Genomic DNA, 20,332 nt, shown 5'->3' with positions numbered 1-20,332 from the left:
TTGGGCCTTCATATGTACGTTGAAAAATAAATTAAATATAACAAATATCATTATCTATCAAATGTACGTCTTGTGAGAATGTCATTTCGATACGACTGTTAATTGATACGTCCTGCATTGGTGCCACCTTCTATCATTAGCGCCATTCCCAAAGCATTGGCTCCATCTCTTTTGTTAAAATGCTAAATTATCTACTATGGCTGCAACAAGCCAATATTTGTATGCATCCAGCATCTTATGCATGTTGTACACAATTGTTTGATGCCATTAGCGATGTAATTGGGTGGACATATTATCGTTAAACAGGAAAAACTCATCAAAATGCTTTTTAAAACTCCACTAAGCCACAAGAGTTCTCAAGTTTTTAAATGGGTTGAGAATATAAGTTTCTGTTATAAATAATGTAAAATATGTAGAAAAAAACATATAAAACATAATCACCCTGTAAATTTCCATGAAATTTCAAAACATCTGGGCCCGCGTGCCACCTCGGAAGTTGCATTGGCTTATTTATGAAAACATCTAAAAAAAGAGCTGATGCGCATGATTAATGGCAGTGTATATAGCTAGGAGTCTGAAATTTTTATTTTGCGACTACATAACCAATCCATTATGCGAGGAGTGTATGGTGCATGGGTAATGTATCGACTTCACCATCATCCTGAATTATGTAAACTCAGAAACTGCTGATTTGGAACTGAAAGGCAACACAAAAACGCACGACAACATACTTTTGTATGCTTCCTTTTTGTTTTCTTTGCTGCATGTCTTTCTTTCTAAAATCTTGGGGACTGTTTCCAATGTCATCTTCAATTTGGTTTTCTACGTACAGATCGTCTTCATCTTTTACATCTGGTAAATCAAATCTACTAGAGAGTTGTGGACCAGAATGAATACACCGATAAGTTTCATTTGAAATACTAAAACGTCGGAATATGGAAGAAACTTTATGAAAGCAACGTGCTGCTGTCATTTTATTCGGAGGTAAACACTTATTTGACTGGTATTCTTTAATGCATAAATGATATCTGATTGTATAAAATTTGCTGTTACACAGTCTATTTAAATGGCTGCGCCCTTTACAAATATTTCGGCATTAAAAGGATTTTGAAAAAGGTATGTTAACAGTGATGCATTTCTTAAATTGATTGAATGATGTTATGTTAAAGAAGTTCATTACATTAATAAGACGATAAATGGCGCGTTGCGTTGAAATGCCATTGGTAAGGAAGATAAATAAATATAATTGTTATACAATTTCGCGATGAAAAAGCTAGGTTACAAACAACTAATACTCGGTCTACGATTGTTATCCGACAAACTATAATTGAAAACAGCTGTCTCAGAGGCGCAATAACTTATCACTGAAAATATATTACACAAAAATGGCTGAACCAAATAACCGATTTTAATTTTGGTGCCAAGTGAATCGGGAAACATTCACCATCCACCATCTGCTATTGTATGGAAGGTTCTTGTTATCCCAACGCTTTTTGAAAAGCGTGGGGATATTGTGGTTATCTCCGCCGTCTGTCTGTCTGTCTGTCCGTCCAGGCCACTATCTCTTCCTACACTATTAGCACTAGAACCTTGAAACTTACACACATGGTAGCTATGAGCATATGTGCGACCCTGCACTATTTGGAATTTTGATCTGACCCCTGGGTCAAAAGTTATGGGGGTTGGTGTGGGGCCTGGTCAGAGACTTTTACTCATTTTTTTAGGTTATTTAACTATAATTATTTCATTTCTACACTGAGTGTCTTCAAATTGATACTGATCCTCTCTTATGACAATACGGTCAATCTCAACTATGCATGGCCCCATTACCAACCCTGGGGTGCCCCGCCCACATAGGCCACACTACCCAAAATTGCCTTTTACAATAATTTCTTCATTTCTACACCGATTCACTTCAAATTGATACTGAACCTCTCTTATGACAATACGGTCAATCTCAGCTATGCATGGCCCAATTACCAACCCTGGGGCGCCCCACCCACATAGGCCATGCCCACATAGGCCACGCCCACCCAAAATTGCCTTTTACTAAAATTTCTTCATTTCTACACCAATTCACTTCAAATTGATACTGAACCTCTCTTATGACAATACGGTTAATCTCAACTATGCATGGCCCTATTACCAACCCTGGGGCGCCCCGCAAACATAGGCCACGCTCACCCAAATCAGGGTTTTTTTCCCCACTTTTTGGGAAGATAGCCCATGGCTTTGGAATTGGGAATTTTATTGGCATTTTCATGAAATTGGGAAAATAAAATTCATTAGCCTTTTTATTCCAAACAAACAGTCCACTGATTAGGGAAATACTAAATTTGATATAACTCTTTATAATCATTCAAATTAAAAGAACACAATCATACAATACGTTGTTAGATGTAATTGAATTAAAATTTAGATAAAATATGCATTAGACACTTCTTTAAAAAAAAAAATAAAAAAATATTTTATTTTTTTTTTTTGGGGGGGGAAATTGGGAATTTTTTGTCACATTTTGGGAAAAAAGTATCCTTTTTGGGATTGGGAACATAGCCGAATTTCGGCTATAAAATCGGGCAAAAAAAACCCCTGCAAATTGCCTTTTACTATAATTTCTTAATTCCACACCGATTCACTTCAAATTGATACTGAACCTCTTGTATGACAATACGGTCAATCTCAACTATGTATGGCCCCATTACCAACCCTGGGGCGCCCTGCCCACATAGGCCATGCCCACCCAAAATTGCCTTTTATCATGATTTCTTAATTTCTACACCGATATACTTCTAATTGATACTGAACTTGTCTTATGACAAAACGGTCAATTTCAACTATGCATGGCCCCATTACCAACCCTGGGGCGCCCCTTGGTCAAACATTAGGCGTGGGGATATGTGTTGGCCTCTCGCGCCATTTCTAGTTAATGATTTGTAATGTTATAATTATTAATTATTTTATGTTGTGAGAAATTATTGATATATCTGTATATTATTAAAGTTGTGCAATTGGTTATGATATTAAATACTCAGTGTTTTTTCTTTCAAATTTGGGCACTGTAGGGGGACCCATTCCCAATGGGCAAAAGTATATATTTTCCGAATGGGACATGAAAATTACCAATCGACGACTTTAAAAAAATTGTTTTATTGAGTCTCAACATTTATTTTAACTCAAATCCAGCTCTATAAGTAAAACCTTAGTGTATATAATAATAATATTACTTTTATTCTCAATTTACAGTATTTTTAAGCAAAAAGTGAGCAAAACTCATTTCCCAAATTTAGTGAAAATGACGAGAATTTTCCCAATGCAATAGGGCCTGGCCACATTCCCAAAATGGTGAAAAAACACACATTACATTACAATTGTTTTACTTAAAAAAGAACATGAGGTTGATTATTAAATTAAAAAACCTGCTAAACTTCTTACTGTCGTCTTCTGGCAATAATCAATGAAAATAAACAATTAGCGTTATAAAGGACACATGGCTTAATAAAAAATAGGAAATTCATTCGGATTTCAAGGGATGCCACTCTTAAATGTTTACATACAGAAATAGCAGGCCATTTGGTATATGTGATGTCAAAGAAGATTATAACAAATTAAAAACCATTTTAATACGTATTAGTTTAATGTCAAATTGAATTTTACAACTAATATGTATTTAATGGTTTTTGATAATTCCCCAGACCCTGATTTCTTAAAAATCCCCTCTTTTTTTCAAAGAGGGGGAGAATTTCCCCCTACTTTTGTAATAATAATGACTTTGTCTCTCAGATAACAAATAAAGCAATAGAATTCATTCAAAAGTATGCTGCTTCGTCATAAAACTAAATTTTCAACCGCTTTTCAGATTTGTTTGTACATTCAATTTGAATTTAAACTTCTAGTTGTTTGGTGTTTGCACAACATATTGTGCATCACATTATCCCGAAGTTCACTTTATGACTTCATGCGCAGGCTTTGATCCTTTTTGGAACTAAATAGCTTGATTTTTTTTTCATTTAGTTTTTTGTCCCACAATTGGGAAAGTGCAGTTTACCGATATTTTGTAAAGAAAGAACAAAACTGCTGAAACCTATGATGTCAAAGTGAAAAAGTTTGATAAAATTGCTGGCTTATTAAGTATATTGATAGTTGAGATATTTCCATTATTGTCTTTGTAAATAAAAAAATCAATAACCCTCACATTCACAAACACAAAAAACACAGCAGATAATTTATGACTGCTAACTTTAAATATTTCATCATAAGAACTATTGTTAGATTTGTAAAAAAAGATTATATAATGATATGTTTTGAGAAAACTTATTTGACAGTGACATTGACTCAGTTGCCTCCCATTGATTATAAAATCATGCACATGTAACTGAATTATTGTAATAGCACATTTGTAACATAAAAAATATTGCACAATTACTTACCAGTGTTGTCAAAGATTTTTTGGGTTTAAACACTGTGATTGTGTGCTTGTTGTCAACATTTAATTCAGCAGACAGTTTCTCCAGAACACTGGCAGAATTTCACGCAACTTCACATGAGTGACTTTTGGGTGTCCCACTTTCATAATTGTTGAAATAATTATTGTCTGCTGCAAAGCTACGCCGCTGAGCATAGCATATAATGCAGTCTTGGGGTAACAGTCCAGCAATTTTCTTCCTTCTTTGTTAAGAACCAGAAATGGCACTTTATCAATTAAGAGCAAACTTAAATATTTCCCAATGCTGTAAAAAAATTCACAATTGGTGGTTTCATTTTTTTTTCTTATAAATAAAATGCAACATTTGGTTAGTTTCCCTAGGCAGCTCTATTTCTTCAATGTAAATATAATATTGACGACTTGACAAAACTTAGTTATCAATTTAAACTATTTGGAGCAAAAAATCAAATTTACCGATTTTGATCCTAATATGAAGACTGCACAACATATTTTTCCCAATATCAGGGTTTTGTGCGCACATTTTTCCCAAATGGGCTGGTACCAGTACATTTCCCATTGGGGAAAAAAATTGCTGCAGTCTCATTTGTGACATTTAGCTCTAGATTTTACAACATCAACAAGTCAATAAAAAACGGCAGCAGAAATATTTATATTACTCGATACACGTTTGAATTTTCTCTTTTTGGTTGTAATATTATTTTCAAAATGTCACAAGAACTTGCTTTAAATAAAATGTTTGTTTACAGATCCTGTAAGCTGTGACTTGACATTGTTACAAGGGGTTACCAGTATACAGCATGGAGGACACACTGAGCCGTCTAGAGTTTAAGAACACCACTGTTCAGCTACAGGTAAACCGGTTACACAGTTTACTCATCAAAATATTTGAGCTGCGTTCTGGTAAAAGGGGTCTTATACATGTGCATTTTGTCATCCCAATTTAGCCTATGCAGTCTGCACAGGCTAAGTATAGGGATGACACTTTTAGTCTAAAATGGATTTTCACTAAGAAGAGACTTCCTTTTAAGGAAAAATACTACAACAGCGGAAAGTGTCATCCAATATCACCCTGTGAGGACTGAACATGCTTATCTGGGAAGACAATGAACGCAGATGCATTACATGTAAACCAGATTTTCCCAGAGTCTTAAAGTATGCATTCAGGGGATGAGAGACTGTAAAATTGTCATTTGTCAATTTTCTATTAGTACTATATTGCATTGTCAATTACAACTAGCAAAGCTTTATATAATATCATAAGAGTCGCATCATGGGAAAATGGGTCTTATGCCATATGCCACCAGCATATCTCCATACTTGATTTGCATTTATATGGGCATCAGCTAGCTTCAGGCTCTGCAGGGATTGATAATCTGTGGCCATCACAGGTCATGATGCTCAGATTTCAGATAACTGAGATTTCAGATCTAACAATATCATAACATAAAGGCTGGAAACAATCAAAACTTCATTTCCTAGTTGAAATGTTTTATGTTTGATAACATTTATTTTTGTGATAAAAATATTTTAAATAGCAGCTTGTAAAGTTACCATTAACAATATTCAGAAAGCAAGTCTATCAACTAGGATAGAAAATTCAGAAGAACTGATATCTGAAAATACTCTTAATTTAGAGTCTCTGCAAAAGTCCCCAAACCATTCATGAAGGCTTCATCTGGCAAACTTTAAAGTCCCTGGTCATAGCTATATATATGGGCAGAATCGTAAGAAAAAGTGTTTTTATTGAGGATATCACTGAAAATAAGGTTGAAATCGGTTGAAAACAAACAATATCGCGATTTTTACTTTGGGGTCGAGTACTGTAAAGTACGAAAACAACCTAATTAATATTTATGATTCAACACGTAAATTCACGTTAACCGTTAATATGGTTGTCATATCTCTGAAACAATAAAACTTACAACCAATTAAGATAACTTGCGATAACCATAAAAAATGACAACCAATTGAGATAACTGTAACAACACCCCCAATAATCGCATTTTTCACCACTAGAAATGGCGCGGCAGAGGCCGACGCGTATCCCCACGCCGAATGTTTGACCTAGGTGTGCCCCAGGGTTGGTAATGGGGCCATGCATAGCTGAGATTGACTGTATTGTCATAAGAGAAGTTCATCATCAATTAGAAGTGAATTGGTGTAGAAATGAAGAAGTTATAGTAAAAGGCAATTTTGGGTGGGTGTGACATATGTGGGCAGGGCGCCCCAGGGTTGGTAATTGTGCCATGCATAGTTGAGATTGACCGTATTGTCATAAGAGAAGTTCAGTATCAATTTGAAGTGAATCGGTGTAGAAATGAAGAAATTATAGTAAAAGGCAATTTTGGGCGGGTGTGGTCTATGTGGGCGGGGCCCCAGGGTTGGTAATGGGGCCATGCATAGTTGAGATTGACCGTATTGTCATAAGAGAGGTTCAGTATCAATTTGAAGTGAATCGGTGTAGAAATGAAGAAATTATAGTAAAAGGCAATTTTGGGTGGGTGTGGTCTATGTGGGCGGGGCGCCCCAGGGTTGGTAATGGGGCCATGCATAGTTGAGATTGACTGTATTGTCATAAGAGAAGTTCAATATCAATTTGAAGTGAATCGGTGTAGAAATGAAGAAATTATAGTAAAGGCAATTTTGGGTGGGTGTGGTCTATGTGGGCGGGGCCCCAGGGTTGGTTATGGGGCCATGCATAGTTGAGATTGACCCTAATGTCATAAGAGAAGTTCAGAATCAATTTGAAGTGAATCCGTGTAGAAATGAAAAAATTATAGTAAATGGAATTTTTTGGTGGGTGTGGCCTATGTGGGCGGGCACCCCAGGGTTGGGATTGGGGCCATGCATAGTTGAGATTGACCCTAATGTCATAACAAAAGTTCAGTATCAATTTGAAGTGAATCCGTGTAGAAATGAAAAAATTATAGTAAATGGAAATTTTTGGTGGGTGTGGCCTATGTGGGCGGGGCGCCCCAGGGTTGGGAATGGGGCCATGCATGGTTGAGATTGACCGTATTGTCATAAGAGAGGTCCAGTATCAATTTGAAGTGAATCGGTGTAGAAATAAAGAAGTAAATGTAAAATAACCTAAAAAAATGAGTGATAATTTCTGACGCGGCCCCACCCCAACCGCTATAACTTTTGACCCAGGGGTCAGATCAAAATTCCAAATAGTGCAGGGTCGCACATATGCTCATAGCTACCATGTGTGTAAGTTTCAAGGTTCTAGTGCTTTTAGTGTAGGAGGAGATAGTGGCCAGGACGGACGGACAGACAGACGGACGGACGGACGGCGGAGATAACCACAATATCCCCACCTTTTTTTCAAAAAGCGTGGGGATAATAACAGTGCTCACTGTGACCTTCAGAAAATAATAGCAACCATTTTTTCCTTAAAAAAGAATTTAGCCAAAACAGACGCGGACTTTTCTGCAAACTGCAAAAGGTACTGAAGGCAAAAAGAAAAAAACAATTAATCTCATTATCCCCACGCTTTTTGAAAAAAAGGTGGGGATATTGTGGTTATCTCCGCCGTCCGTCCGTCCGTCCGTCCGTCTGTCTGTCCGTCCGTCCTGGCCACTATCTCCTCCTACACTAAAAGCACTAGAACCTTGAAACTTACACACATGGTAGCTATGAGCATATGTGCGACCCTGCACTATTTGGAATTTTGATCTGACCCCTGGGTCAAAAGTTATAGCGGTTGGGGTGGGGCCGCGTCAGAAATTATCACTCATTTTTTTAGGTTATTTTACATTTACTTCTTTATTTCTACACCGATTCACTTCAAATTGATACTGGACCTCTCTTATGACAATACGGTCAATCTCAACCATGCATGGCCCCATTCCCAACCCTGGGGCGCCCCGCCCACATAGGCCACACCCACCAAAAATTTCCATTTACTATAATTTTTTCATTTCTACACGGATTCACTTCAAATTGATACTGAACTTTTGTTATGACATTAGGGTCAATCTCAACTATGCATGGCCCCAATCCCAACCCTGGGGCGCCCGCCCACATAGGCCACACCCACCAAAAAATTCCATTTACTATAATTTTTTCATTTCTACACGGATTCACTTCAAATTGATACTGAACTTCTCTTATGACATTAGGGTCAATCTCAACTATGCATGGCCCCATAACCAACCCTGGGGCCCCGCCCACATAGACCACACCCACCCAAAAATTGCCTTTACTATAATTTCTTCATTTCTACACCGATTCACTTCAAATTGATATTGAACTTCTCTTATGACATTAGGGTCAATCTCAACTATGCATGGCCCCAATCCCAACCCTGGGGCGCCCCGCCCACATAGACCACACCCACCCAAAATTGCCTTTTACTATAATTTCTTCATTTCTACACCGATTCACTTCAAATTGATACTGAACCTCTCTTATGACAATACGGTCAATCTCAACTTAGCATGGCCCCATTACCAACCCTGGAGCCCCGCCCACATAGACCACACCCGCCCAAAATTGCCTTTTACTATAATTTCTTCATTTCTACACCGATTCACTTCAAATTGATACTGAACCTCTCTTATGACAATACGGTCAATCTCAACTATGCATGGCACAATTACCAACCCTGGGGCGCCCTGCCCACATATGTCACACCCACCCAAAATTGCCTTTTACTATAACTTCTTCATTTCTACACCAATTCACTTCTAATTGATGATGAACTTCTCTTATGACAATACGGTCAATCTCAGCTATGCATGGCCCCATTACCAACCCTTGGGCACACCTAGGTCAAACATTCGGCGTGGGGATACGCGTCGGCCTCTGCCGCGCCATTTCTAGTTTTATATATGTTTTATTAAATGTATATCTATTGGATTTAAGTTATAATATATACTTAAAAACAAGCATAATATCAGTGTCATTTTTATCCCCACGCTTTTTGAAAAAAAGGTGGGGATATTGTGGTTATCTCCGCCGTCCGTCCGTCTGTCTGTCCGTCCGTCCGTCCTGGCCACTATCTCCTCCTACACTAAAAGCACTAGAACCTTGAAACTTACACACATGGTAGCTATGAGCATATGTGCGACCCTGCACTATTTGGAATTTTGATCTGACCCCTGGGTCAAAAGTTATAGCGGTTGGGGTGGGGCCGCGTCAGAAATTATCACTCATTTTTTTAGGTTATTTTACATTTACTTCTTTATTTCTACACCGATTCACTTCAAATTGATACTGGACCTCTCTTATGACAATACGGTCAATCTCAACCATGCATGGCCCCATTCCCAACCCTGGGGCACCCCGCCCACATAGGCCACACCCACCAAAAATTTCCATTTACTATAATTTTTTCATTTCTACACGGATTCACTTCAAATTGATACTGAACTTTTGTTATGACATTAGGGTCAATCTCAACTATGCATGGCCCCAATCCCAACCCTGGGGCGCCCGCCCACATAGGCCACACCCACCAAAAAATTCCATTTACTATAATTTTTTCATTTCTACACGGATTCACTTCAAATTGATACTGAACTTCTCTTATGACATTAGGGTCAATCTCAACTATGCATGGCCCCATAACCAACCCTGGGGCCCCGCCCACATAGACCACACCCACCCAAAAATTGCCTTTACTATAATTTCTTCATTTCTACACCGATTCACTTCAAATTGATATTGAACTTCTCTTATGACATTAGGGTCAATCTCAACTATGCATGGCCCCAATACCAACCCTGGGGCGCCCCGCCCACATAGACCACACCCACCCAAAATTGCCTTTTACTATAATTTCTTCATTTCTACACCGATTCACTTCAAATTGATACTGAACCTCTCTTATGACAATACGGTCAATCTCAACTATGCATGGCCCCATTACCAACCCTGGGGCCCCGCCCACATAGACCACACCCGCCCAAAATTGCCTTTTACTATAATTTCTTCTTTTCTACACCGATTCACTTCAAATTGATACTGAACTTCTCTTATGACAATACGGTCAATCTCAACTATGCATGGCACAATTACCAACCCTGGGGCGCCCTGCCCACATATGTCACACCCACCCAAAATTGCCTTTTACTATAACTTCTTCATTTCTACACCAATTCACTTCTAATTGATGATGAACTTCTCTTATGACAATACGGTCTATCTCAGCTATGCATGGCCCCATTACCAACCCTGGGGCACACCTAGGTCAAACATTCGGCGTGGGGATACGCGTCGGCCTCTGCCGCGCCATTTCTAGTCTTATAAAATATTATCATGGCTTTACAATAAAGAATACAATTAAGGTTGTGGGTATGACTTAACAAACCAGACATCAGCTACAGTAACATACATTTATACTTTAAAACAAGCATAGTATCACTTTAAAACAAGAATGATATCAGTGTCATTTTTAGCTCATCTATTTTTTGAAAAAAATTTATGAGCTATTGTCATCACCTTGGCATCGGCGTCAGCGTCGGTGTCGGCGTCCGGTTAAGTTTTGCGTTTAGGTCCACTTTTCTCGTAAAGTATCAATGCTATTGCATTCAAACTTGGTACACTTACTAACTATCATGAGGGAACTGGGCAGGCAAAGTAAGATAACTCTGGCTTGCATTTTGACAGAACTATGTGCCCTTTTTATACTTAGAAAATTGAAAATTTTGGTTAAGTTTTGTGTTTAGGTCCATTTTATTCCTTTAAAGTATCAAAGCTATTGCTTTTATACTTGCAACACTTACTAACTATCATTAGGGGACTGTGCAGGCAAAGTCATGTAACTCTGACTGGCATTTTGACAGAATTATGTGCCCTTTCTATACTTAGAAAATTGAAAATTTGGTTAAGTTTTGTGTTTAGGTCCACTTTTTTCCTAAAGTATCAAAGCTATTGTTTTCATACTTGCAAGCACTTACTAACTAATGTAAGGGGACTGTGCAGACAAAGTAATGTAACTCTGACTGGCATTTTGACAGAATTATGGGCCCTTTATATTTGAAAATTTGGTTTAGTTTTGTGTTTTGGTCCACTTTACCCCTAAAGTATCATAGATATTGCTTTCATACCTTGAACACTCGCAAACTATCATATGAGGACAGTAAGGACAAGTTGCATAACTCTGGTTGTCATTTTTATGGAATTATGGCCCTTTTTTGACTTAGTAATTTGAATATATGGTTACATTTTGTGTTTCGATCCACTTTACTTCTAAAGTATCAAGGCTATTGCTTTTAAACTTCAAATACTTTCATGCTATCATGAGGGTACTGTACCTGGAAAGTTGAATTTTACCTTGACCTCAAGGTCAAATTATTAAATTTTGCTATAATTGCCATAAATTCTTTATTTATGATTAGATTCGATTGATACTTTGACAAAACAACTCTTACCTGACATACCACAATAGACTCCACCCAAACCATCCCCCCCCCCCGAATCCCCCATCAATCCCCCCATTATTATTTTTTTAAATTTAAGATCATTTAATAAATGACCACCACACCCTCACACTATACCCCACCACCCCCCACCACAAAAAAATAATTTTTATGTCCCCGGTAGGGTGGCATATAGCGGTTGAACTGTCTGTCAGTGAGTCAGTCAGTCGGTCCGTCTGTCCGAAAAAAACTTTAACATTGGCCATAACTTTTTCACTTTTGAAGATAGCAACTTGATATTTGGCATGCATGTGTATCTCATGGAGCTGCACATTTTGCGTGGTGAAAGGTCAAGGTTAAAGTCATCCTTCAAGGTCAAATGTCAAATTTATGGTGTCTGTCCGTCCGAAAACTTTAACATTGGCCACAACTTTTTCAATATTGAAGATAGCAACTTGATATTTGGCATGCATGTGTATCTCATGGAGCTGCACATTTTGCGTGGTGAAAGGTGAAGGTAAAGGTCATCCTTCAAGGTCAAATGTCATATATATGGCGTCTGTCCGTCCGAAACCTTTAACATTGGCCATAACTTTTTTAATACATTGTATTGAAGATAGCAACTTGATATTTGGCATGCATGTGTATCTTATGAAGTTGCACATTTTGAATGGTGGAAGTTCAATGTCAAGGTCATCCTTCAAGGTCAATTTTTTTTATAAAATTGTTCAAAGCGGCGTTCTCATGAAGCTTCACATTTTGAGTGGTGGAAGTTCAAGATCAAGGTCATCCTTCAAGGTCAAGGTCATCCTTCAAGGTCAAAGGTCAAAATAAATGAATTCAAGCGGCGTTCTCATGAAGCTGCACATTTTGAGTGGTGAAAGTTCAAGGTCAAGGTCATTATTCAAGGTCAAGGTTATCCTTCAAGGTCAAAGGTCAAACAAAAAAATTCAAAGCGGCGTTATCATGAAGCCGCACATTTTGAGTGGTGGAAGTTCAAGGTCAAGATCATCCTTCAAGGTCAAGGTCATCCTTCAAGGTCAATGGTCAAATTTTTTATTCAAAGTGGCGTTCTCATAAAGCTGCACATTTTGAGTGGTGGAGGTTCAAGGTCAAGGTCATCCTTCAAGGTCAAAGATAAAAAAAAAAAAAAAATCAAAGCGGCGCATAAGGGGGCATTGTGTTTCTGACAAACACATCTCTTGTTTTTCAAACATGGTTAAAAAACACAAATATTTATTTTTATTATTATCCCCACGTTTTTCGGAGAAAAATTGGGGATATTGTATTGATGTGCGTCTGTCCATCCGTCCGTCCTGGCCACCTGCTCCTCCTACACTATCAGCACTAGAACCTTGAACTTACGTACATGGTAGCTTTTAGCATATGTGCGACGGTGACAGTGATGGAATTTTGATCTGACCCCTGGGTCAAAAGTTATGGGGGTTGGGGCGGGGCCGGGTCAGAGATTTTCACTCATTTTTTTATGTTATTTTACATTAACTTCTTCATTTTTGCACCGATTTACTTCAAATTGATACTGAGTCTCTCTTTTGACACTAAGGTCAATCTCAACTATGCATGGCTCCATTACCAACCCTGGGGCGCCCCGGCCACATAGGCCGCCCCCACCCAAAATTGCCTTTTACTATAATTTCTTCATTTCTACACCGATTCACTTCAAATTAATACTGAACCTCTCTTATGACAATAAGGTCAATCTTAGCTATGCATGGCCCCATTACCAACCCTAGGGCATCCCACCCACATAGGCCATGCCCACCCAAAATTGCCTTTTACTATAATTTCTTCATTTCTACACCGATTCACTCCAAATTGATACTGAACCTCTCTTATGACAATACGGTCAATCTCAGCTATGCATGGCCCCATTACCAACCCTGGGGCCCCCTGCCCACATAGGCCACGCCCACCCAAAATTGCCTCTTACTATAATGTCTTAATTTCTACACCATTCATTTCAAATTTATACTGAACCGCTCTTATGACAATACAGTAAATCTCAACTATGCATGGCCCAATTACCAACCCTGCGGCGCCCCGCCTACATAGGCCACTCCCACCCAAAATTGCCTTTTACTATAATTCTTCATTTCTACACCGATTTACTTCAAATTGATACTGAACCTCTTTTATGACAATACGGTTAATCTCAACTATGCATGGCTCTATTACCAACCCTGAGGCGCCCCGCCCACATAGGCCACGCCCACCCAAAATTGCCTTTTACTATAATTTCTTCATTTCTACACTGATTTACTTCAATTTGATACTGAACATCTCTTATGACAATACAGTCAATCTCAACTATGTAAGGCCCCATTACCAACCCTGGGGAGCCCCGCCCATAATAGGCCACACCCACCCAAAATTGTCTTTTACTATAATTTCTTCATTTCTACACCGATTCACTTCTAATTGATACTGAAATTCTCTTATGACAATACGGTCAATCTTAACTATGTATGGCCCCATTACCAACCCTGGGGCGCCCCGCCCATAATAGGCAACACCCACATAGGCCACGCCCACCCAAAATTGCCTTTTACTATAATTTCTTCATTTCTACACCGATTCACTTCTAATTGATACTGAAATTCTCTTATGACAATACGGTCAATCTTAACTATGTATGGCCCCATTACCAACCCTGGGGCGCCCCGCCCATAATAGGCAACACCCACATAGGCCACGCCCACCCAAAATTGCCTTTTACTATAATTTCTTCATTTCTACACCGATTCACTTCAAATTGATACTGAACCTCTCTTATGACAATACAGTTAATCTCAACTATGCATGGTCCCATCATTAATAACCCTGGGGCGCCCAGCCCACATAGGCCTAGCACACCCAAAATTGCCTTTTACTATATTATCTTCATTTCTACACCGATTCACTTCAAATTGATACTGAACATCTCGTATGACAATAAGGTCAATGTCAACTATGTATGGCCTCTTTACCAATTCTGGGGCGCCCCGCCCATAATAGGCCACACCCACCCAAAATTGTCTTTTACTATAATTTCTTCATTTCTACACCGATTCACTTCTAATTGATACTAAACTTCTCTTATGACAATACGATCAATCTCAACTATGCGTGGACCCATTACCAACCATGGGGCGCCCGTGGGTCAAACAAGCGGCGTGGGGATACGCGTCGGCCTCTGCCGCCCTATTTCTAGTTTTATTTTTGAAATACCGTCCAACCATCCCACCCAAGATTCCCCCCTCCCCCAAAAAAATAAATATATTTGTTTGCATTTTTTTTGCATTTTTGGGAGATAATGTAATAAATGACCACAACCCCACACTATACACCCCTCTCCACTTCACCCCTCCCTCCTTTGTGATTGAAATTTAGATAGGTCCCTACACCTTTAAAAAGAAATATAGATGAGAGGTCTGCACCCGCACTTATTATCAAGACTTTACAAGATAGAATACAATCAAGGTTGCAGATGTGACTTAACAAACCAGACATCATCTAGCTGCTACAGTTACATACATACAAGCATACGACCCTGACTCAAAACGCTGATGTTTTTAAAAAATCTTTTTAACATAGCAACACGAGTTTCGCGACGCCTTTTTGTTTGTTTAATGGTGAGGTTGATCGGCCAGGTTTGAACTAATACATCCGTTGCACCGGTTTAAATTTTAAATCGATTCACGCCTCTAATCGATTAAAACAAGCGTCGACAGTTAAATGATTCGTAAAGAAAATTTGCAAATTCGGCATTAAAATCGATGAAACGAAACGTATTTTTAAATTGTGACGACAAAAGCGGTAATTACGGGGATAATAAGTTGATGGCGATTAAATTTCGAAGGGGGCCATAATGCTTTGTACATGTCGGTCGGTCGGTCTGTTGGTCCGTCCACCAGGTGGTTTTAATAGCTTAATTACGTTACCTGATATCATATGCTTACTTACTCCGATAGGATCGTAATTTATCCGGAATTTTTCGTCCGAGGAATCCCACACTTTTCATAAACCTGTCAGGTAGGTCAGAACGGTCACATAGTGCCGTGTAGCCGTACAACCAAAACGGGACATTACCCAGAATTCACTCTTATTCCGGATGGCGATATACAAAAGCCGACATTTTTGTTATTGACTTAATTGTTGCTTCTGTTTCGCTGGATTCTTCTGTTTAACAGAATAGAGAAGTTTTTGTATTGCGTTAAAACATTCTCCATATATATATCAGTGTATTTCTGTATTGTTTTGTGTATTTGTTTGTTTGTTCAAGGCAAAATATGCCTCAAACACGTGGCTCATGTGGACACATAAGGGCAGCATGGGACAACCATGGTAGCTGCCAGTCGTGTGCAGGATGTACCCAGGATAACTGCTGCCCTTTCTGTGAGCATTGGTCTGCAGATACCTGGGCCATCAAGCCTCGACCCTTAAAGAGTCGTGGACGCAACAAGAATAGTTCAGATCAAAGTAGGGAAAGTTCTGTGTGTCGGGACTTTTCACCACACGATCTTGACCATATGCCACCAGTAGCTACCAGGCATCGGTCTCTACCCCGTGACAACACCGGACAAAATTTGCCCGGTCCGTTCATCGGGAATGACCAGTTGAATGACTCGGCATCAGATCAACGTAGGGAAAGTTCCGTGTGTCGGGACTTTTCACCACATGATCTTGACCATATGCAACCAGTAGCTGCCAGGCTAGACCGGAGACTTCACCGGTCACCATTGACGGGTCCGGTCACCGGCCATGCTATGACCGGTCACCGGTCACGGGTCACTGACCGGTCCGGTCACTGGTCATGCTATGACCGGTCACAGGTCATTGACCGGTCCGGTCACCGGTCATGCTATGACCGGTCTGGTCACCGGTCACCGGTCATTGACCGGTCCGGTCACCGGTCATGTAATGACCGATCCGGTCACCGGGTACCGGTCTGTTCCACAGACCGTTCCGGTCACCGTAGATGTTGACACTACCTTGTCAGTACTCCACAAAGGTAGACGCAGCCGCATTTCTACTGTGAGTCACAGACGTAAACGTGTAGTGTCTGATGTTTCCGGCTACTCCCCCACCTCGGGCTCGTCGTCGTATGACTCATCGTCTACTTCAAATAGCCCTCATCATTATCGGAGGGGACGTCGTTCACGCTCACCGAGTGTTTCTCTGTGTAGATTGCCTCGTAAAGAGCGATCACGCCAGCGCTCGGGGAGACGTTCGATCAGGAAACATCATTCCCAGGGCCGCCGAACAGTGTCTCGGCATGGCAGGGATAAGGGACATAGACCTTCCTCTATTAAGCGCTCTCAGACTCCTAGGTCCCCTAGTCGATCCTTCTCTGAGGAATCTATGGACACCCTTCCATGTGTGTCGGCCTCTATTTTGGCCTCAACACACACTTCAGCCGTTCCTACAACCACTGAGCATAATTTGTATTCAAACACTAGTTTGCATACATATCAGGCTCAAGGTACAGGGCTTAATCTAACCACTTCGGCTGCGTTTTCAGCCCCACGGGTCTCTTCCACATTGCATAGAAGTATACCCAGGGCTACAGCTACACCATCAAATCCCAATACTTTGTGGATCCAACAGTCGCCGGGAATCTTTGTCCCTTTTTCGACTGATCCTTTACCAGCGACCTCTGGTATTCAAAGTGAGTCTGCTGACTTGATCTCTGAGAGACCTAACTCACCAGCTATATCTTTGATGGTGCCGGAAAACGATTCTCTCATGATAGAAGCCAATGAATCTATTATTCCTACTTCTATATCCACCGGTTTCAATCAATCCAATGCTCCCGCAGACGGTTCGATTGAGGCGGGTTCGGAGTCTAATGAGGCCGAACTTTATTTTTTGACCTCCATCAATCGGGTATACGAACTAATGTTCAATACCTTAGATGAGGACTTCTGCCCCCGCCCTTCCTTGTCTCTCACAGGATCTGCGGTTACCGTTACAGAACAGGTAGCACGCAGACGAGAGCCTGGCAGGATAGGTAAGGCTACTTTCCGAGTGGATCTACGCCTTCCTATTGGCTCTTCCACAATGGCTGTTTTCCAGTCACTTGAACCAGCCAATAAGCCTTCGCCATCTCCATGGAAAGCCCCTAAGGAGCTGACGGAGCCTAAACAGATGGACGGCGGGAAAAGTTATAAGGCCCCGGTACCCGACCCGGCTACCGGTTTGGACCTTTCCAAACTTCCGGTTCCTGATGCTGACATTAGTAAGCTGTCACTTACAATGCCTTCATCATCTACCCATACAGCAGTCCCTCTTTCCCTGTTGGAAAATTGGGAGCTGAGAGAACGCCGTTCCATAGGTCTGGCTAACCAGCTAGATCTCATGGCAGCCACAGCCTTAGACTTGGTTTGGGAGCTCTCTGATTCTATCCCAGAGGAGCCCCGGGCCTTGTTGATACATCTTTCACGTACTACGCAGTGTTTATCTCACAAAGCTGCGTCGTCTATGTCTGAGATGTTAAGGCTTCGGAGAGACCTCATCCTCTCTTCCTTGCCCAATAATTTCCTTTTGGAAACAGGCGTAATCTCCCTTCGAACTGCTCCACTAACAGCAGAGTCTCTTTTCGTAGGGAGGATACAGTCGGCACTTACTGCTGATCGTGAAGATCAGATACATGCCTCCTTTGCTAGGAGCAACTCTGGCCAGCGCCCTGTGGTTTTTAAGCGCCCTGCTTCTAAGCCCCCAAGAGCCCCACCGGCCAAGAACGCTAAAAGGGACAGTTTCCCTACTAAGCGTCCGTCAGCTCCACGTCAGCCCACAAATAGGCCTCCTTTTCAGAACAGAACATCTTCCTATCGGAAGCCTTCTGTAAACCAAAATTGGAGTAAGGGCAAACCCAATGCGGACAAGAAGTCATTTAATCCTTCTTCCGGCAAGGGTGGACCTCCATTCGGCGCTGCATCAAACCCATGCACTGGGCGGTTTCTTTGGACCTGGAAGATGCATACTTCCATGTTCCTATCCATCCCAACTACCGGAAGTACCTGCGCTTCTTCTTTCGAGGCCAGGTCTACCAGTTTCGGGCGATGCCCTTTGGATATGGCCACGGCTCCACGAGTTTTCACCAAACTCATGGCCGCAGTGAGCGCACACCTCCGATTACACGGGGTTCAACTGCTTCAGTATTTTGACGATTGGCTCTTACACCAGCTCGATCGTCGACTGCTTCTGCTACACATAGAGTTCTCTTGGAAGGAGCTCCTCTCTTTAGGACTCCTTCTCAATGTAGCCAAGTCAGACCTCATTCCCTCTCAGGATTTCATATTCGTGGGAATGAATTTTCTGACCCACATCAATCGTGTCAGGGTGTCACCGCAACGTGTATCAGACCTCCTTTTGAAGGTCAGATGGGTGCTGTCCCAATCTCATATCATAGCTCAAGATTTCCTCTCACTCAACGGTATCCTGAGCTCTGTAGCAGACTTCGTGCAGTTGGGATGTCTCTTCCTACGTCCTCTTCAGCACTATCTCTCAGCTCGATGGAAATGGTCTCCAGACAATCTGCTTACACAGATTCCCATCCTTCCGTCCTTAGTCCCCCACCTTCAATGGTGGCTAGAGGAGGAGACCCTGTTGGCAGGAGTACCGCTTCTTCCCCCACAACCGTCTTTACATCTCATAACGGATGCAAGCATGGAAGGTTGGGGCGCTCACCTGGAACCCCACAGCCTGACATTATTAGGATTGTGGTCTCCTCAGGAGTCTCTCCTGCACATAAACAATCTCGAAATGCGAGCAGTCTTTCTAGCTGTTTCTCAATTCCAATCACATCTTCGGGACTCCTGTGTGATGGTATCGACAGACAACACATCAGTCGTGGCTTACATCCAGAAACAGGGCGGGACACACTCTCACTCCCTGTATCTAGAAACAATGAAATTACTTGTTCTTTGCAAGAGCCTCAACATCTCTCTTGTCCAAACACATACCAGGTCGTCTCAACCCCCTGGCGGACGGTTTGTCTCGCAAACACCAGTTACTTCCATCGAAGTGGACACTTCATCAGGAAGTGGCCAACCAGATATTCCTCACATTCGGTTATCGACTGGTGGATCTGTTTGCGACCAGAGACAACCACAGACTTCCTCTGTATGTGAGTCCAGTGTACGAACCAACAGCGTGGGCGGTAGACGCGCTTTCGTTCGATTGGGATCAACTGTACGCTTACGCTTATCCCCCACCCATTCTAATTCCCCAAATCTTATGGAAAATCAGTGTGAGCTCTTGCCGGATCCTCCTGATAGCCCCTTGGTGGCCCAGGAGATCCTGGTTCAACGACCTTCTCGGTCTCCTGTGCGAATTTCCCAGGGAACTCCCGCACAGGTCATATCTCTTATCTCAGAGAGGCAGACTTCACTTGGATCCAGACATGTTCCACTTACACGTCTGGCCGTTATCAGGCAATCCCTGCAGAAGAAACGTTTTTCTGTCAGGGCTTCAACGCTCGTTGCCTCTGCAAGGAGAAAGTCCACCAGAGCAGTCTATG

At 41.2% G+C, this 20,332-nt stretch overlaps 2 protein-coding genes across 16 annotated transcripts in view; one reads left to right on the top strand and one right to left on the bottom strand.

Annotated features, from left to right (window-relative positions):
* The window catches only part of LOC127879244 (uncharacterized), a 10,481-nt gene extending 9,451 nt beyond the window's left edge, over positions 1-1,030 (bottom strand). Inside the window, exon 1 of the mRNA XM_052426002.1 lies at positions 732-1,030. Coding sequence (XP_052281962.1) covers positions 732-973 — 242 coding nt within the window. The 5' untranslated portion in view covers positions 974-1,030. The remainder of the gene's footprint in view (positions 1-731) is intronic.
* A 14-nt stretch (positions 1,031-1,044) lies between these two features.
* LOC127879225 (focadhesin-like) overlaps positions 1,045-20,332 on the top strand; it is a 444,547-nt gene continuing 425,259 nt past the window's right edge. For all 15 annotated transcript variants that reach the window (XM_052425945.1, XM_052425946.1, XM_052425939.1 and 12 more), the window contains exons 1-2: positions 1,045-1,116; positions 5,191-5,295. In XM_052425945.1, coding sequence (XP_052281905.1) covers positions 5,242-5,295 — 54 coding nt within the window. In that variant the 5' untranslated portion in view covers positions 1,045-1,116; positions 5,191-5,241. The remainder of the gene's footprint in view (positions 1,117-5,190; positions 5,296-20,332) is intronic.

Source organism: Dreissena polymorpha, chromosome 4, assembly GCF_020536995.1.
Source record: "Dreissena polymorpha isolate Duluth1 chromosome 4, UMN_Dpol_1.0, whole genome shotgun sequence".
In the NCBI taxonomy this organism is placed as follows: domain Eukaryota; kingdom Metazoa; phylum Mollusca; class Bivalvia; order Myida; family Dreissenidae; genus Dreissena; species Dreissena polymorpha.
The sequence above is the reverse complement of the archived record's forward strand: the minus strand, read 5'-3'. Positions and strand labels throughout refer to the sequence as shown.